The sequence below is a fragment of the Protopterus annectens genome, chromosome 8.part0 (genome assembly GCF_019279795.1).
Source record: "Protopterus annectens isolate FY-2018-M chromosome 8.part0, PAN1.0, whole genome shotgun sequence".
Classification (NCBI taxonomy): domain Eukaryota; kingdom Metazoa; phylum Chordata; order Ceratodontiformes; family Protopteridae; genus Protopterus; species Protopterus annectens.
In genome coordinates, this window is record NC_056741.1 from 1,946,196,600 (window position 1) to 1,946,216,957 (window position 20,358).

Genomic DNA, 20,358 nt, shown 5'->3' on the forward strand with positions numbered 1-20,358 from the left:
CCAAGCGCACAGTAACAACAGGAAAAAATATGCATCACAGTGCCTCCAATTGGTGGGGTGTGTATTTAAGGCATTTGGTTTCACCAGAATTCACTCTAATGAAGTCTTGTTTAAATATAAAGACAAAAGCGCTCTGTTTTCTTTTTGAATATGCCAATTTACAGGTTTGTTGGTGGTGTCCTTGCTCATTTTATTATTTTTGGTTTTAAGTTTTTTTGTTGTGTTTTTGGTTAAATTTACATTTATCTTTATCTTTTGTACCCAGTTTCTACAATTTTTGTTTGGTCATTTTTTTTGTACCAAGAATAGTCTAAAGCCAAAGGAAGATTAATGTTTCATTCACATTCTTAAAATATATGAACTGTTAAAAATATAAATTGTAAATAGTATAAAAGAAAAATTCTAACTTTTCTGGTGTTCTTTAGTTGTGAAGATGAACGGGCCCGCACTATTTCAAAGCCACGATTTTTAGAACAGCTTGAAAGCTACTTGAAGAAAGAGATACAATCTATTGATATCACTAAACCAAATGCTCAGGAGCTCAAACTACAGGTCTAGTATTCTATTTTTTGAATGTTTGTCTTTGATGGTAGAAATTTTATAGGACAAGCTAATCTTCATCCATTACTGACAAGGCCACTGTTGTGACAGTGTAATACTATGAGCAAAGTTACATCACTTGAAAGCTGCAACCTGATCTGATCTCTGTACTGTAAATTACAAGTGTACAATGTGACTAGTTTTACTTAAAATGTACCTTTCAAACCAAATGGAACACTGCATATATAGTTCTACTTAAGTAAGCAAATATTTACATTTTGCATTCCTACATGTATACCTTTGCACCTTGTTTTTATTACATACCTGTATTATGTCTGAAAATGGTGCTTGCGTCATCCCATTCACTTTGTTACTAAAAGAAATAAATACATAAATAAATTCCATTTTCCAAGAACCTCGGTATAAATTATGTGGACATGATGAAGCTTTTTGTTTATGTATGCTTTCCATTTCCCTGTTGTCCTCATGTTATAAAGTACTTTACTGTAGCTGTTATGGGCAGCACACATGCCTTTTTCATTGCTGAGGTCCCTGGGTTTTTCTATTACTCTGGGGAAGAAGTAAGCCCAACACTCATCAGTTTTGTAATTCCTGCCTCTGGAGTTCAGTTGCACATCATTGTTAACTGGTGCATCTGCTTCTACCTGCATTAGTGGCAGTCTCTTGTTTGTTCTCCACTTAGTGCTCACTGCAATACTTATAGTATTAATAACTTTTTTTCAATCTTACATTTAAAACATCTGGGGCAATACTACTGATCACTAGAAAGCCTACAAATCACTTCTTAGGAATCAGCTTGAGATTAGTGCTTTTTTTTTGCTCCTAGTGAGAGAAGGAGCAGAAGGACATTATTTAATAATCTTAGAAACTTTCGATCACTAGAAAGACTGAACATTGCTGATCTAGTTGCTGTTTTGGTGGAAAACTCTTCAGTTTTAATTCTGGGCTGCAGTGCAGCACAGCTGTCCTGTGCTGAGCTACTGAATGTGCCCTCAAGATGTATAGCAAGAAAAGATAACAACAAGCCTGCATATCAGTGGAACATCTGGCATGAAAGTGGTGATCAGAAAAGTCTTGTCACCTGCTTCACAGGAATAAACTTTCAGTTCATGATTCCTCATAATGTCTTTGCAACTCTAGCACCCTCAAACAAAAAATACCCCATTTTACTATAGCCACATGTGAAAGATAATTCACAAAACTATCCTCAGCGTCTTGGAACATTTTACTAAATTATATTACTGCCCTATAGAAACTTTCAATACTAGAGAAGTTTGATAGCTTTTCTTACTGAGGAATATAAATGCAAATGCTTCAAAAATGCTGGCTAATTTACTATGTCATAAGAAAAATCATTACAAATTCCTACCTCCTGACACCAGTGTACATCTTTTCTGCAGTATTTATACAGACTATTTGTACATAGACTGTTTCTGTTTTGAACCTATGTTGCTTTTTCAACTGCATACATTATAACTTAGTCTGACTATGTTTCATTGCCTCTGTATTATTGTAAATTTTCCTTATTTGTCTTTGACATTCAGTGCCTCTCTATTATTGTAAATATTCTGTATAAGTCTTCATCATTCATTTTGTATATCTCTTGCAATATCACAGCTGTTGTGTTAACCTAATTGTGTGGGTAGTGGCTAAAACAGATCTTTTACCAGTCTAGCAACACAGTTAACAAAAAAATAACATAAATGAATAAATGAATGAATGAATGAATAAAATAAATAAATAAATAAATAAATAAATAAATAAATAAATAAATAGAAATGAGAGCTACTGTTTTGCTTCTAGTGAGAGAAGGAGCAAGGGAATTCACTTCTAGGTGAGTGTAGCTGCAGTGAGACAAGCACTCATAGTTGCCAGATTAGGGTTGTCACCTTTTGTTGTGGCTGAAACCAGACCAAAGCCAGACCCCTCACACCTCTGCTAACCCCACTTATTTTCCTCCCTCTTTCCACCCACTTTTTTTCCAATTTGTGACATCATAGGCATGTCAGGATGAGGAGGAACATCCTCTTTTCCTTGTTTGCCACACAATTGCATAATTTTAGCAATGTTTTTTTAAATAAAATTATAGTGAATCTGCCAGTTTAACAAACTCTGATAGTCTATTTTTTGAAACAGAATACTAGAGTTTGTATAGCTTTTTTTCTGATTACTGGGCAGTCAGTCTGAGTTCAGAGTAGTCCAGAAAAAAACAGATAGGTGCCAACCTTAAGCCACTACTAGGTTAACCACCATTTAACCTAAATTCAGAGTATCATCCTAAATACTTTATCCATAAATCTTTAAGATCTTTTATAGTAGTCTCCCCCAACCTTTCTGTACTCTGACCAGCTCTAGCTCTTCACTCATTGATAACCTGGCTCATCTATCTGCTGTCACCCCATCTGAGCCAGTCTGATTGCATTAGGTGTTCAAAGGTGGTGTAGCAACTGCCTTATGTTTACTAATTGCTCACTGCTTCTACTAATTTATTGTACAATCTGTGGGAGATGTAAATATTTAACAAACAAGCAGACAAACTTCTTTCATCAGCTCACTATTTGTAAGCATCATGTCTCCACAGCACCACATCATTCATTAACACACCACTAACACATTACTTATACTGAGGCTGTAAAGAAAATTTTACTAAAGCCTCATAGAACATACTCTATAAATTCCCAGCCTCCAGTGCACAAGGCCACATCTACTTCTTCTCCACTCACACATAATGCAAATCTATACAGATTACCCAAGAAACACCAGGAGAAAGCAGGCCTAAGACCATAAGGCCCAGTAAGTCTGTTTCTATGAAGGGAAATATTTCAGTGACAGGTGACTCTATAGTTAGACATATAGACTCCACAGTCACCAGACTGAAAAAGAATGCAGTGCCTGTAAGCTACACATCCACTGACAGGATCCACAATGCCACAATGTCCCTAAGGTCCCCTGAAACCAGACAAATAGAAATACATACAACCTAGTGTGTGGCTATGTGGGAGTGCATGACCATTAGGTGCTCCACCCATAGGAGCATTCAAAAGACATGATGGAACTTAATATCAGTGTGTTAGAGGCAAGAAAGACACTGGTCTTGAGTAGTATCTTGCCTTCACCAAGAATGATAGGTAGCCTGCTTTAACAGTTTGCTAAGTAGATGGTGTCATTCAAAAGGATCCAGTGTGTGTCAATCTGGGATGAGATGGTAGATAAGACTTTTTATTTGTCCCATAGATAGCTTATACCTCACATACCAGGGCTTTTACATACTGATTAAAACCTTTGTTGCCTTCATAGTGCCTTTTCTTAAGGAGAACATCTAGTGAACATTTCAACACAGTGATTCAAATTCAGATTCAGACAACATCATGGCAAGTAGGAGTCTAAAAAGAAAATTCCAGAACTTGAGGACTTCGTGCAAATAGAATACATTCATATTTGTGTGGTTACTGGGACATGGTTTTAGTGCACTGACAACACTCCCTTTAAACCAAGGATGTGAAGTTGTTCAATCTTGCCGTTTGTTCTTACACATGGGTTCGGAGCCGATCCATCGGCCTTTTGAGCTGGAAAGAGAGGATCTGATAGTGGTGGAACCCTCAGAGCCGAGGCCTGTTCAAATCTCTCGGCTCCTTCGACCTTGACTTCTTCAGTTCCGATCGAAGAGTCTTGGAGCCGACACTCTCTCGCCGGTTCCGAGGGGGGGAGTTGAACTGATGCTTCGGTTCTGACTCTCCCTCTCGGGGCTTCGGCGCAGATGAGCTCAGTTCCTTCCTCTGGTTCGGAGCCCATGGTCTCGGCCCCTGGGAGGCTGCCATCTTCTTCGGAACCGGCGGACTCCTCGGGTCAGGAAACCGGTGCTTTTGATGCAATGAGGAAGGTTATGTCTGTTAAGACCCTCACTTCTTCGGTTCCTTCCTCTTCCTCCCATAAAGGGCCATGCTCTATCTCTACACCACAGGTTTCCACTAAGCGCCGAGACCCAGAGCCTCAGGTAACCCCACTGGGTGACCCCTGCTTGACTGAGACTTCACCAGATGCCCCCACTGATGAAGTTCCCAGGAAAAGACTGTGTAAGAGGAGGCATTTAGATTCCCCCCAGGAATCCTTAACATCAGACACCGACTTGGAGGAATCAGAAGGGTCCCCACGGTCATCCTCTGAGGATGTCTCTTTTGCAGACATCATTGAAATACTAAGGCAGATGGGTGACTGGCAGTCCCTTACCCCCCTACTGAGGATGAGTTGGTGCTCCTGAAGGCTTTTGGGTCTCAGCACTCCACCTCCTGGGTTTCTCTGCCTTTCGATGAATTAATGGACTTGATTGCTCGAAAGATGTGGGAGTCTCCTGATTCTATGGAACCGGTCCCTCGGAGGCCCAACAGATTTATCACCTGCCCTCAGGATAAGTCATTTCTCACAAAAGGGGTTCCCGTTGATGCCATGGTGGTGGCGGCAGCCACCAAGAAAGAGATGTCAGACACCTCTTCCTCTGTCCATCCTCCTAATGGAGATTCCAGGACGATGGACAGATATGGGAAACGCATCTTTAGTTCTGCGATATTTGCAATGAGATCGCTTAACTATTTAACCCATTTTACCCGTCTTCAACTCCTAAAAGAGCTTGGAGATACTCTACAGGGCAACACAGGTGATGTTGTCTCCCAAAAAGTGACAGCACAGCTTAACACCCTTAATTCCATCGTAAACTCGTCCATGAGGCTCATTTCTTATGCAGCCGAGGGATCGAGCCGGGCAGCGGGTTCAGCGATAGCTCTGCGGAGACAATCCTGTATGCGCTTATGCTCCTTTGTGGAAGCCTTCAAGTCTTCCTTTGGAATACCCCATTTGATAGCTCTTCCTTGTTTGGGCCCATAGTCAAGGAGACACTCACTAGGTGTGAGCAAGAAGGAAAGACTCTATCTGCCGTAGGAGTCCGTTTTTCCACCCCCGCTAGACCATACCCCAAAGGGCAGAGAGGTGGAAAAATGTGGTTCCAAAAGTCCCAAGGAGCTTTCCAGAACACACGTAGTGAAACCCCCTCCAGGGGCAGAGGAGGGGGGTGTAATGGTAGATGCCACCCAGGCAGCAGAGGGGGGTCCACAAAACCAGGGTGACAGGGAGCAGTTCCCTGGCAAACCCTATCAGCACTCCTGAGGAGGAGGCCTGACCGTCCTACACTGGAGGCAGTCAGGGGTCGCTTAGCTTCATACCCAGATGCCTGGCTAGGAATTACATCAGATTCCTGGGTAAAAAGAATAATCACCAGAGGCTACATCATTCTCTTTTCAGAATTCCCTTCCATTTGGACAAGAATCCCAGATGTTCCACCCAGTCTTCGGAGTCTAGCAGCCATAGAAATTCAGAGGCTGCTGGATAAGAGTCATCCAGCCAGTCCCGGCAGACCAAATAGGATCCAGAACTTACTCCAGGTTCTTTTTAGTTCCAAAGAAAACAGGGGACTGGAGACCTATCTTAGACCTCAGCAATCTCAATTCCTTTGTCAAAAAGGAAATGTTCCGGATAATCACGCTTCAGTCGATAATCCCGTTTCTCGAAATGGGCGATTGGATGTGCTCGATAGATCTCAAGGATGCGTACTACCACATAAAAATGGCCAGGGCATCCAAAGATCACTTGCGTTTCTGGCTGGGGGCCAGTCACTACCAATTCCGAGCTCTGCCCTTTGGTCTCACCACAGCCCCCAGAGTGTTCACCAAATGCATGGCAGTTGTCACGGCTCACCTGAGACATTTAGGATTCCAGGTGTTTCTATATCTTGACGACTGGATCCTCACCGCCACCACCAGACATCAACTGATTCACTCCAGGGATTACACTATCAGCCTGTGCTCCCAGTTGGGCATAACCTTAATTTTTGAAAAATCTGCTTTATCACCATCGCAGCATATTTCCTTTATAGGAGCAGATCTAGACACCACCACCACCCTGGTCAGATTGCCTCAAGAATGAGTAATCTCTTTACAAAACCAAGTATCCCTTTTGTTGATGGAAAAGAAAGTCCCTGCATTCCAAGTTCTGAAGCTGTTAGGCATCATGGAAGCGACTCTCATAGCGGTTCCTCTGGGGCGCATGCACATGAGGATACTCCAATGGTTACTCTTCACACAGTGGTCTTATCAACAACTTCCAATGTCACACGAGATTCTGCTGACAAATACTTGCAAAAAGGACCTCCTTTGGTGGTTGAACAGCCACCAAGTTACTGTAGGTCGTTCGTTTGTACTCCCCCCTCCAACAGTCACAGTGACCATGGATGCTTCCCTGATAGGGTGGGGGGCCTGTGTCAGGGAAGAACTGTCCAAGGTACTTGGTCAGAGATGGAATCCAGTTTGCACATCAATGTCTTGGACTTGAGAGCGGTGTTCCTGGCATTGTAACACTTTCACGACTCTCTACCTCAAGAGACGATTGCAATACAGACAGACAACATGTCGGTAGTCTGGTACATCAACAAGCAAGGGGGAACCAAATCTTATCCCTTATGCCGAGAGGTCCTGAGAATTTGGCAGTGGGCTGTATCCACCAGGAGCTTCCTGATAGCAATGCACATCCCGGGGTCATCCAACATGATAGTGGACAAATTGAGCAGAGCCATTCTATTGCCTCACGAGTCGTCCCTCAAAGAACGAGTGGCAGAAAGGATATTCCGCAAATGGGCCAGCCTTGCTGTGACCTTTTTGCATCCTCGATGAATGCCAAATGCAGAAGCTACTTTGCCCTATACCCTCCACCGCACTCGTACACGATTGGCCCTCGGGTCTCCTATATGCATTTCCTCCAACCTAGCCAGGTCTCATGATTTGTCTCCCACGGTTCAGCATATTCTGGTTTCCTCGCATAAAGTCTCCACCAGGAAACTGTATTACAGTAAATGGAAATGATTTGGTCATTGGGCTTCTCAATATGGTATTGATCCCTTTATCGCCCCTATTCATAGCATTCTGGATCTTTGGACTTCACTTTTCCACGGTGGAGTGGCAGCCGCTACTATAAGGGTTCAATTGGCTGCCATATCTAACTTCCATGTGGGATGCGCAGGTTCTAACATTATGTCCCACAGATTATGTAAAGCCTTTCTGAAAGGGACTCATCACCTCCGACCCCCTATCAAACATCCGATTACTTCCTGGAATCTAAATTTGGTGCTGTCTCAACTCATGCTTCCCCATTTTGAGCCTGCATCTTCTTGTCTGTTGAAGTTCCTTTCTTGGAAGACAATTTTCTTGGCCATTACTTCGGCGCATAGAGTTTCTGAGCTTCAAGCAGTCTCTGTTAGGCCCCCATATTTGGTCTTTCACCCTGACAGGGTGTCTCTAAGAACAAATCCATCATTTCTTCTGAAGGTCTTTTCCGAAGCAAACTTGAACCAGTCCATTGAACTTCCCACTTTTTTCAGGCATCATGCCAGTAAATTAGAATACATGTTGCATAAGCTTGATGTTCATAGACAGCTGAGATTTTATTTGGACAGAACAAAAGGATTCAGAAAATCAGATCAACTATTTGTTTCCCATGCAGACAATAAGAAGGGAATTTCAGTATCCAAAGTTATGTTGTCCAAATGGCTTTCTGATTGTATAAAGTTTGCATATTCTTCATCCCATCAACCTTTAGAAAGTGAAGTGAAAGCTCATTCTACCAGGGCTGTTTCTACATCCTTAGCTCACACAGCTCGTTTACCTTTGGATACCATTTGTGCAGCTGCTACTTGGTCCAAACCTCATACATTTATTACTCATTACAAAGTGGACAGGGCCTCCAGGGACAGGGCTTCCTTTGGTTCCACCGTTCTCAGGAATGTACTCACGTGAGCCGCCCAGGATTAGGGTGCTTGGGACGCTACCCACGTGTAAGAACAAACGGCGAGATTGAACAACTTCACATAAAGAAGTTATGTTTTTACCATAATGTTCCATGTGAGTTGTTCATCTCGCCTTTGTTCTTACACTCCCTCCCACCTTCCCCCTCCATGTTCTGGAAGAACGGGTATGGCTGGTGGTCTGTTTAATCTTACTAGTATCCTCTTGTCAGTCAGGTTATCTTTTAACTAATTGTAAATAGTTACTTTGTCATATTGGGTTGCTTAGTTGTGTTTCTTGCTGTATTTCAGCAAGAAGAACGGGTATGGCTGGTGGTCTGTTTAACCTTACTAGTATCCTCTTGTCAGCCAGGTTATCTTTTAACTAATTGTAAATAGTTACTTTGTCATATTGGGTTGCTTAGTTGTGTTTCTTGCTGGTTTTCAGCAAACTAGATCTGGGGTTTGGCAGCAGAGCATCATGGGATAGGGACTGTGTCTCAAGCTTCTAAGAGATCTAGAGCTTGGAAAGTGGCCGAATCGGAGCCGATGGATTGGCTCTGAACCCACGTGTAAGAACAAAGGTGAGATGAACAACTCACATGGAACGTTATGGTAAGAACATAACTTCTTTTTAGCAGCTATCATGCCTCGAATCTCTTGGGTAGCTGTGGAGGGAGTATCCATACCACCCAATGCCAAATTACTCACAATCATATGTTGGAGCTCCTGCAGTTCTAAATCACCCATAACTAATTCAACCATTACTTCATTGCCAGCTACAGATTTCCGTCAATATCCCCACAACATCATGGAAGTTCCCTTACTACCACTGAGGGTTAAATATCAAATCAAAATGTTATTGCCAGGGGACTTTATTACTCTGACATTGACTGGCATACTTAAACTTCTAAAAATGGATATTCTTAGTGTTTCTTAGACTTTCTTAACATAATACACTGGAGCAAATGATAAAACTACCCACCAGAGCCTCTAATATTCTTGATCTGATCCTTACTGGGCTTTCCCCCACCTGTATCCCACCCTACATTTCCTCATCCCTGGTTGAATCTGACAACAATTCAGTCATCTTCTCTGTCAGGCCTAGTGGAAGCACCCTACCACTAATGAGTTCATCTTTTGGGACTTCTTCAGGACAAACCTACTTAAGTATTAGAAGACTTGCACAAAATTCCCATACATCCCTACAAATAGAGGCAATTAAGAGAGCTGCCACATTCACCTCCCATTTTACCATGTCCCTTAACAGCTACATAGATATGTCTGTATCTGTCCTCCCTAAATATAATGATATATCATACCTCTCAACCTCTTAGAGCAAGAAATCTGGACAAAGCCATCAATAATGGGGGGACAAAGGCCCAAAGATAGAGACACTTTTTTAAAATATTTCTCTTACAAACCACAGTTTTTTTATTAGTATGATTTTTCTGAAGGGTATGAAGTCTGAAACTTAAATGTCTGTCATTATTTTCTGACATCAATCCTCAATGATTTACCAATGATTTGCCAGAAAACCACAATTGTACGAGAAACGGACCCAAAATATGAGGCAAAAATCTAGACATTCTGCAAAAATCTGTACAGTTGAGAGGTATGTGATACATTCAGGAATAAACTTCTAAATTGTGTAAAAAAAAAAAGGAAAAATAAGAAAAGTTGCAAGAAATCCCCATCCCAGACCTCAAAGCCATATGAAAAGATGCCATCAAGGAAATTAAGATAACTATTAGAAAATGTAAAGCAGAGTAAAAGCTTAAGGTCATTACAGATACCAAATGAAACTACAGATCTTTCTCCATTCATGTTGGGAAACTTTAAGAATAATGTCCAACAAAGCACTGAGCTTATCCATAATAATATCACCCATTCCAATGTCAAGAATATAATACATTACATTAACAGACAAATTTAGTGTTAGTTTTACCCCACCTACCATATTGCTGCCCCCCCCCCCCCAGTATCCCTGAAAATTTAGTTTGCCATGAAATCACATTGGAACAGGTCTTAGAATCCCTGACAAAGGCAAAAAAATATGTTTCTATGGGACCAGATAACATAGCAGGCTGCATTCTTATCATTGCGGAGTATACAATATCTGAGCATCTATTCAACCTCAGTCTTCCATTTGGAGGTTTGTCCCTGATACTTGGCAAGCAGCCACTGTGACTCAACTATTACATCCAGAAAAGTATAGGCCCAGCAGTCTAACCAGTTATATATATATGCTAGGGCATGGAACATATCAAACTCATTCATACAGATAAAGGCAATTTAACTGATCTAGATCCCACTCAATCTCGTTTTATGAATGACGTGTCCTGTCTCCTAAACCTAGTAAACTTCTTTTAAAAGGTTACAAAGGCTTTTAACAGTAGTCACTCCATGCACACTATTTATCTTGACCTGGCAAAAGCTTTTGAGACTATCCCTCATGCCAGTTTTATTGAAAATTAGACAAACCTAGTGTAAAGCCCTACCTTTTTCATTGGATTGCCCACTGACTATCCAATAGATCTCAGGTTATTGAAGTTGACAGTAGTCTTCCTGAACATAAAATTGTAAATAGTTGCATACCACAGGAATATATGCTGGGCCCTCTTCTGTTTGGCATTTATTTTACAGACATCCAAGCCAATATCCCAGAAGTGCTGTTGATCATGTTTGCTGATGTCAAGGATATTAGAGGCACTAGTGTGTAGTTTTATCATTTGTTGATAGGTTGATAGATAGATAAATTAGTACTAGGCTAACTGCCTTTGTGGGACATTTTAAGCCTAGCCATTTATCCCATGTGGGAATCAAATCCTGCACACAGTGTTTATAAAGTAAAAACCTTATACGTTATGCCAACTTCCCCAGTGTCGAGTACTTTTATCCACTCTTTTCACTGATACTAAACTGCTCCAACCAGGGCTGGAATATACACATACCTGGTGTACTGAAAACAGCTTCAAGCTAAATGCAAAAAATCGCAGCATAGTAGTATTTGACAAAGAAATTTCATCCACCTCATATAAATGGCACTCCTGTTCAGAAAGATATGGTCATAAGAGACCTGAGTACTTATGTAAACAACTCATCATTTGATTATCATATGTCCACTATAATCAGGAAATCCATGTATCTGGCCCAGTTAATTTACAAGGGAATATCTTCAAGATGCAAAAAAGTCATGCTTCTACTATACTCTTCCCTAAGCAGGCCCATCATCAACTACAGTACCCCCTTTTGCTTATACAAAACTAATCATATCAGTCAAATGCAAAGTCCTCAATAATTTTAACCAAGAAAATTAAAGGTCTTAAATCCTTTAATTATCCTGAAAGATTAGCACAACTGTCATTACATTCAGTAGCCTACCGACTACCCCTGAAGTGACCTGTGTATCACTTTTTGATTCATGAAAGATCCATCCCTATTTGAATTCTTGTTTATTCAAAAACACAGTGTATACACACAGACCAGTACAAGGGACCTAAGTATATACCAAAAAAATAAGACTCACTGGAGGGACAGATTTCTAACTCAACATATTTTCAGTCTATGGAATAAGTTACCGGTACAGGCCAAACTACTACTATGTCTACCTTTAAGGCTAGTCTTGACAGTAGAATGAATAGACAAATTTATACCAGGGTTATTATGTACAGCCTTCCTCAATTTGGGAGATGAGCAGTATTAAATCCTTGTAAAGGGCAGCAAGATCTTTTAGGTGTGTCTTTTTAAAGGTGCATATGGCTAAGCATCTTACGGTTCCTGTGATCACTCATCTAGTTCTATTCTATGTGCTGATCGCATAAAACAGCAGCATTAAAAACCTAGTCTGACAATTGTTAAGTGTTTTAAGCACAGTACAAGTACTCTACGTCTGCTCTGAACAGAGGTCTAATTTTATAGATGATATGATTGACCACTAATACTCAATCTGCTTCATACTATCACATTTGGTAAATGCTCAGGTTCAGCCTGAGATAGGTGGTGTTGTCATGCCTAATGTTCACCATTAAATCACTGCTACAGTAGCCTTAGCTATGTGGGTTATATCCTGCATGGGATATAACAGCTAGCCAGCTTCCAAAATTAAGGTAACCTTGTATACACCCAGACTGTTGATAGTTCAAGCTAGGTAGGGAGAAGTTCAGTGGTCTGGCTGTCATGCCCTTCAAAGCATTCCTGTTACTGAAAAGACCTTCTGTTGTGGGTTTTCTATTATTGATGGTCAAATAGAGTTTCTCCATTGCTGAGCAGATAGGTTCCCTTTGGAGAAAATAAAACCTCCCACATCTATTTTTATGACTAAAACAGTACTTTTTAGAAAAATAACTGTCTGTTTTTGCTAGGGTTTAATGCTTTTGGGAATGTCATGTGATGCTTCTGTCAGTTGAAGCCGTGTTTTCTGTATTAGTTTTAGTGTAAACTTCAGTTTTATTCAAGTTTACCCTAATTTTTATGGTTAATTTTATAAATTATTTTCAGGGGCTGGGTCAAGTGCTTGTTGTGCTTGTCACTGTGTTATTTTATGGAAGCATTACTTTTTTGATTTGTATCTTTTATCAACTATATCTGACATCACTTGATGTGCTTCAGGCTATTTTTTGGCTTAACTATGGGACAGCTTACCAGTTCTTCTGTTCTTCCTTTCCCTAGTCACAAAAAGAAGCAAAGTTACAGCCTTTGCCTCTTCAAGAGGCTGATTCCTTGCCTCAGCCACAGATAAATGACCCTGCAATAGCCATTTTAGGCTCCTTAGACCACTTATCTTTTTCCTTGGGTTTCTCGGGTGTAGTCCTTTCAGTCACCATGGACTAGGGGTTAGACACATCCCCTGTGGCTGTTGGAGTGGACTCTGTGGCATGGCAAGACCAGTCTTGTCAGTCTCGGAGGAAGGAGTGGGGAATGGTTATCTGCCTAGCTAGACTAAAATGTCTGTTCTCCCAGGGTGATGTCCCTGACATAGGTCAGTCTGCTTCTGTGGATATTCCTGTCAAAAAGAAGCCGAAAGGTAAACACATATCTTCTGTCTCTTTTACTTTAGATAGGGAAGATTGATTGGGCTTAGCACAGGGTTTAGTTCAGACTCTTAACCTTTCTCATTCTGGACCTACTGGTAAGAGAAAAAGGAATTCTTCTGTTTCTAAATATTCATGGTATGATGAACAGGGAATAGATTTTGAGGGAACAGATTCAGTTATTTCTTTTTATTCACTAGATCCTGACTCTGAGGACAGTACCTCTTCTGATTTTTCCCTTAGAAGAATTTTCCTTGTTTGAAACATATCTAGGATGAACTAGTATTTTCAGTGGGAACAAAATTTATTTTTTTTAATTTCTTTATTTTATTTTATTTTACATTTGTTAACCGGGAAATTCCGACTGGATACAGGTCTATTTTCAGCGGAGGCCCAGGGAGAAAAGCTCCAAATGTACATAACAAGTATAAATACAGTGAAATTATTGCAGTGAATTTTCACAAAATCGACATTTGTTTAACAATATATACACACAAGTTCACAAATTTCTCAAATACACACAGGAAATAGTTGGAAATTATTAGCTGAGTAGGAAATGTTTAGAGATTACATCTGATAAGGGAAAACACAGCATTTATAGTTAACTTACATGGTTGAGACAAGATATCATCCTTACTTTAATTCTTTCCAGCAGGTGAGAGACATACAAAATGAAATTCCAGTTTCTCTGAAAATATATTATGATTTATTACAACTGGAATTTCCACAGCCTACTTATGTCCCTGTTGTTCTTCCACCTTTGGAGGATGTTTTTATTACAGCCTGTGACATGAATGACACCCAGCCTGCAGCCCATAAGTATAAGGTTAATCAGTCTTACAAATACTTATTTTCTAACCTCAGATCTGACCCTGCAGCACTTCCCTTGCCAAATCCTTCTACAGCTAAACATTTTGTAAACGCTATCCCCTCTGACAAGGAAGTGAAAACTTTTGATTGATTTTGGAAAAGAATGTATTTCTTAACCACTCTTATTTTTAACATTCACAATTATCAAACCCACGTGTTTTGAGTCTAAATTTTCTCTAAATGCTCTTTTTACTTATGTTTCTCAAGTAACTAAACATTCTTTGAAGTGTTCTTAAGGCTCACCTGATGCCTCTTCCAATGCAGTACCTGCTGGGGCTATAATGAAATGGTTTGCATAGTTACATTCTCAGATTTGCCTGAAGCTGTTACAAGCTGAAATTTTGAGTTCTCCCCAAGATAGGGAGCTTATGTTTAGACTATCTGCTGCTGAGGTCCTGGGTGACTCAGATTGTTCAGTCTCCCTTCTCCAAGTTCCTTAAGGGTTCATCTCTAACTCAGGATCCTTTTATAAAAAGCAAAATAAGCAGACCTAGTAAACTTCTGGTAAGTAAACATTAAAAAAAAACAATGGCAAGGTGGTTACAAAAGAGGAAACATAGCCTCCTGGAAACAAAGGCAGACCAACTAGTCTGAATGAGTATCTGCTAACTGTGACACCCCAGCAATACTTCTTCCACAAAATCTGCCTCTCCATCTCTATCTTTGCAAAAGATAATCTTAGACAAATGGGTTCTGAGAGTGATTTTCAGGGGCTCATATGGCAGTGGGAGTCTCCACCACTTTTTCAGAGGATTCCAAATCATCCATCAGATCATATGTCTTTATTCCCACCTGTTATTCAGCATCTGCTGGTTTAAGAGATAGTAGAACTTGTTCCTGTTTCTCTGGCATGAAAAGGTTTTATTCAAGAATGTTTCTGGTACAAAAAAAGAAGCTGAAGGGAGACCAGTCCTAGATATTTCCTTTCTCAACCAGTTTGTGAAAGTCCAAAAGTTCAAAATGCTATCCCTTCACAACTTGAACTTTTATTCCCCATTTCAGTTTTTGGTAATTCTAGGTTTAAAGAATGATCTGATGTCCTCACCTTCAAACATTTTCAACTGACTGCTTGGATGATAGAATTTTAATACCTTTTAGGCACACATTTTCTGAGTATGTGCAACATGTGTTAAAGGAGGCAAAGAAACCTGCTACTAGGAAATCATATACTTTATTAGCAAATGGAAAATATTTTCTTGTTGGCTGCACATTATGAACTGGGACCACTTTGGGGCTAGAATTTCTCTGGTTCTACAGTATTTGTGTGAGTTATTACCTTCCATCCTTTCCTATTCTTCTGTCAAGGTTAATTTGCCAGACATTTCAGTTTGTCTGACCATGGAACCTCCCTTTTCATTCCCATGTTGAGATGTTTTTGAAAGTTGTTCTGCATACTTATCCACCTAGAAAGCAGGTGGCTGTTCCTTATGATCTTAATTTTGTGAAAAGTAACTCTTGCTCCATTTGAACCAGTTCATCAGGCTGATTTGAGGTTCTTAACATTGAAAGCAGATTTACTTGCTCTGACTTTTGCAAGAAGAGTGCTTGAATTGCAAGCTGTTATGGTGGGTCAACCTTATCTCATTTTTCACAAAGATTGGGTTTCCATAAGAAAGAATCCTGCATTAATGCCCAAAGTGGTATCTCAGTTTATTTTGAGCCAATTTATCCATCTACCTATCTTCTTTCCAGACCCTAAAAACGAGGAAGAAGGGATTCTTCATACTCTGGATGCATACAGACAACTCTTTACAGAACTAAATCCTTCAGAAACTCTGATCAGTTATTATTTCTAATGAAGGCAAAAAAGAGCAATCGGTGTCACAGCAGACAGTTTCCAAATGGTTGTCTCATGCAATTTCCTTTTATTACTCCCATCATAACAAGTGAATTCCAGGCAAGTTCAAAGCATTTTCTACTAGCGCCTTGGCTTCATTATTAGCTTTTTGGAAAGGGGTGTACTCTAGATGTATTCCAGTCATAGCAACTTGGTCCTCTGTACGTACTTTCACAAAGCGCTACAAGGTAGACTCCTTTTCCAGGTTTACAGCAGGCTTTGCTAGGACCATTCTCAAGGGACTCCTGGACCCTTATCATTCCTCCCCCCAAACTTTCTAAGCTTTGGTATTCTACTCATACAGCTAAGGCGGTGACCTAATAATAAACTTAATACATTTTAGTAAATAAACTTAAACACAACATGGTGGAGGAAGGGAACAGTGATCTATTTGTACATCTACTGCTATGGCAAGTTCATTTACACAGCTATATTTTCTTTGTTTATGTCCACCACATAAAACAGCAGTGTAAAAAATCTAGTTTGGCATTTATTAGCAGTTTTTAACATAAGTTTACAGCCAGTGCTAGTATCCCTACTTCTTCTTTGTATAGTAGTCTATATTTGCAAATTGCATCACAGACCTTCCAGTACTCAAGTATGACTTATTTATGACCATCAGTAACTAAGCGTTGACAAGCTGGTTCCCCTTTAACAACATCCCTAATAATATGCTTATTTACGGATAGTCATAAACAAGTCAGAACTCTGGGGAAGGGGATACACTTTATGTAGATAATTTTGTTATTAGGAGCATAATATGAAACAATTGGAAGATTTTGGAAAGTAATAGAACTATCTCTGTGGCTGTGGGTGAGAACCTTTATTTTTTTATAACAACAAAAGCGACAACTTAAAAAAGTTTAACAAATAAAATTCAAAAGTGTGCCAGAATGAGCAAAACAAGTACTAAAAACACAGAACACATTCCACACAGGCTCGGATGCAGAAATGACAAAATGAGGAAGTAAATGTTTAAGCACTTTCATTCTTTATTATACCAAGAACTTCTTCAGAAAGGAATGATCACAGTGGTAGAGAAATAGTCACACAGAAAAAATAAGGGAATATGTGCTTGAGGTATTTTGTAGTATTTTGCTAATAGTCCATATTATTGTGATGAAGATGAGGAAAACAAGGAAAATATGTGGTGCTAAAGAACATTTTAATTGTCGAAGTAATAATGTTGTTTATGTTGCTGGATGCATCTTATGTAATGCTTTTTATGTCGGTAAAACAGGCAGGAAATGTAAGCAAACTATACAAAGCCATGTAAAGAGTATAAAAGGCAGATTATCTCCTCTTCTTCTTTTCTGCATAAACTTACTAATTCTAGATCTATCTTGGACTACATTCTAGTCTTCCATCCTAACCTCTATCACAATCCAGAATCCCTGCCAGATGACATCAGTGATCACTCTGTAATACGTGTCCAAAGATTCTCCACCCAATTGTCTAGACCACATAAATTTAAAGAATGCTGAAAGTTAACTAATTGATAAACTGTACAATTCGTGAATTCACAGTCCCAGTTCTTTGGAAGAAAGTTTACACCATACCTATCCACAAATGTGGGAACTCTGTAGATCTCTCTAATTACCATAACATTACCATACTGTCTGCTCTCTCTCTAAAATTCTTGAGCACTGTGTCCATAAACAAATCCTATCTTATCTAATGTTGGAAAATCTTATCACTCCTACCCAGCATGGCTTTCGCCCCACCACAGCACCACCACTGTTCTTATCTCCTTTACTAACTCCATCTCCCTTGCCAGAGACAATAATAAGCTAGTGTCCTGCCTCTTCCTTGACCTCTCTAAAGCCTTTGACACTGTCTCCCATCCCATCCTCCTCTCAAAACTAACTCAACTTAACTTCTCCCCTACAACTATTTCCTAGTTTACTAGCTTCCTTATTAACAGACAGCAATCAGTCAAATGGATCCCTGCTCTGTCTCTCTTTCTCCCTATAAAATGGGTGTTCCACAAGGCTCCATTCTTGGCCCCATTCTTTTTAACATATTTATTAACCAACTCCACACATCTTGTCCTCAGTCTTCTCTCATGCAGTATGCAGATGACTGCACTATCATCACATCTGCTGACAATCCCTCTGATCTGCTTTCCCTTACTCAAACCTCCTTTAACCTCACTGAAACTTGGCTTACTAATAACAATCTTATCCTTAACCCTAAAAAGACAAAACTCCTCCTATTTCTACCTAAATCTCTTAATCATCTTAAATCCTATTTGACCATCTCTTCCTTAAATAACACCATCATCTCTTCTGAACCTCAAAGTTACTTGGTGTAATCATTGGCGACCAACTTAAATTCAGTCTCCATACAGAACTGTATAAAGAAAACCCATCAAAAGCTTGCTATATAGAAACCACAGGTTCCTTACCCCTAACTCCAGAATATCACTTGCTCAGGCCTTTCTCCTTCCTTACCTTCTGTTCTACTCTTAAGTTCTTACTAACTTACAGTCCTCTCTTCTGTCTAAACTTGAAACCACATATAACAAAGTTGTCAAATTTGCTGCTAACTTGCCTCCAAAATCTCATCACTGTCTTGCACTTCAGAATCTCAGCTGGTTAGAATTCCTTACCAACTGATATATTCTCAACTTCTTGTAATTCACTTCATCTTAAATAAACCTTCCTTCTGCCCAAGCAAATCCTCTATAGTTTCCTTCTATAACCCATCACACCCCCTTAGAAGTTCTGACCAACATTTCTTACAGATGTATAAACCAAAAAAATCACTAGGACAAACTCTATATTCTTATCTTCCTTCTCTCTCTTGGAATAAGCTTCCCTTAGCCCTTAGAAATATCACCCATACAGAAGAATTCAAGATAGCTCTCAGACTTTACCTACACAGCAGCAGGAGATGTCTTTGCAACCATCCTACTTAAATTTACTCCCCTTCCTCCGTCCTGCCATTCCCTCCTTTCCCCTTTACCTTTTTCTGCTATGCTCACTTTCATCTCTTCCACCTCCCTTTCCACCACACTCTAACTATTCTACCTTCCTGACCTTTAAAATATCACTCTATTACACCCATCCTCCCACCTCCAATTCTATACCCACTCCTCTACCTTTCTCTTTCATTTTCCCTTTTTTTTCTTATACTTGACAAAACAACTCTTAAGTGTCTCCTGTTTGACCACCATTAACTTGTTCCTAGGCATCTTGGAAACTTCAGTCTAGCTAAATGCTCTTCTTTACCCACTTCTAACTTGTCTTCCCACTTTCAATAACTTCTCTTCCTGTAAAACATCATGCTACCTAATAACCTATGTAATATATACACATTTTTTATCTGAATACAAATGTGTTATTCTGTACTTTGAACATCCTGGCTATATAATTTATTAGTAGGAGTTTTTCCTTTTTTCTTTTTATACAATTTGTTTTGTAAACTTATGCATTTTTACTTCTGTACCACAAATGTTTTACTTGTGTTAATTGTCCTTTAAATCTATTTTTTTTTAATTTTTGTATAATTGTTCACTATGGAGATTTTTTTCCTCAGGTCTCTACTGAAAAAGGGCATAAGCTCAGATGGACTAACCCGGTTAACACATGCCAAATAAATAAATAAATAAATAAATAAATAAATAAATAAATAAATAAATAGATAAAGATAAAGATAACTACAAACATTCCACATTATATACAGATTTTAAGAAATGTGTGTTTCATGTGATACACAGTGTAAGTACTTCTGAAAGAGAAGGGGATTTTAGGTTACTGCTTGACAGGAGGGAACTTTTCTGACAATTTGAACTGGCAGCTAACATTCCCCCTGCTTGAATGAACATATTAGCATCAAAGTGGAACTCAAAAATAGGAGTGTGAAGTAGCAATATTTCCACTCTGCATTGCAAATATTCTCCGGTGTTGTGGCTAAGACATTAATTAGCCTTCCGAGCAGAAGGTCTGAGGTTCCATTCCTAACATTAAATTGAACTTTGCTCCTATTTTATGTTTTCACAGATATATTTTAATGCATTATACTGTAGGAAGTGGCATGATTGTTGGTGAACTTAAATGTGTGTTGATTGTTGTAAACTGAACATGTGATTTGCAACATAGTTTATTTAAACTTTATTTGAATTTTAAAAGTTTATTAGTCTGATGACACACACACACACACACACACACACACACACACACACACACACACACACACACACACACACACACACACACACACACACACACACA

General features: G+C 39.5%; 1 protein-coding gene across 2 annotated transcripts in view; it reads left to right on the forward strand.

The window, feature by feature from the left end:
* TSNAXIP1 (translin associated factor X interacting protein 1) overlaps positions 1 to 20,358 on the forward strand; it is a 1,644,878-nt gene that overhangs the window by 634,335 nt on the left and 990,185 nt on the right. For both annotated transcript variants that reach the window (XM_044081465.1, XM_044081466.1), the window contains one exon: positions 426 to 552. In XM_044081465.1, coding sequence (XP_043937400.1) covers positions 426 to 552 — 127 coding nt within the window. The remainder of the gene's footprint in view (positions 1 to 425; positions 553 to 20,358) is intronic.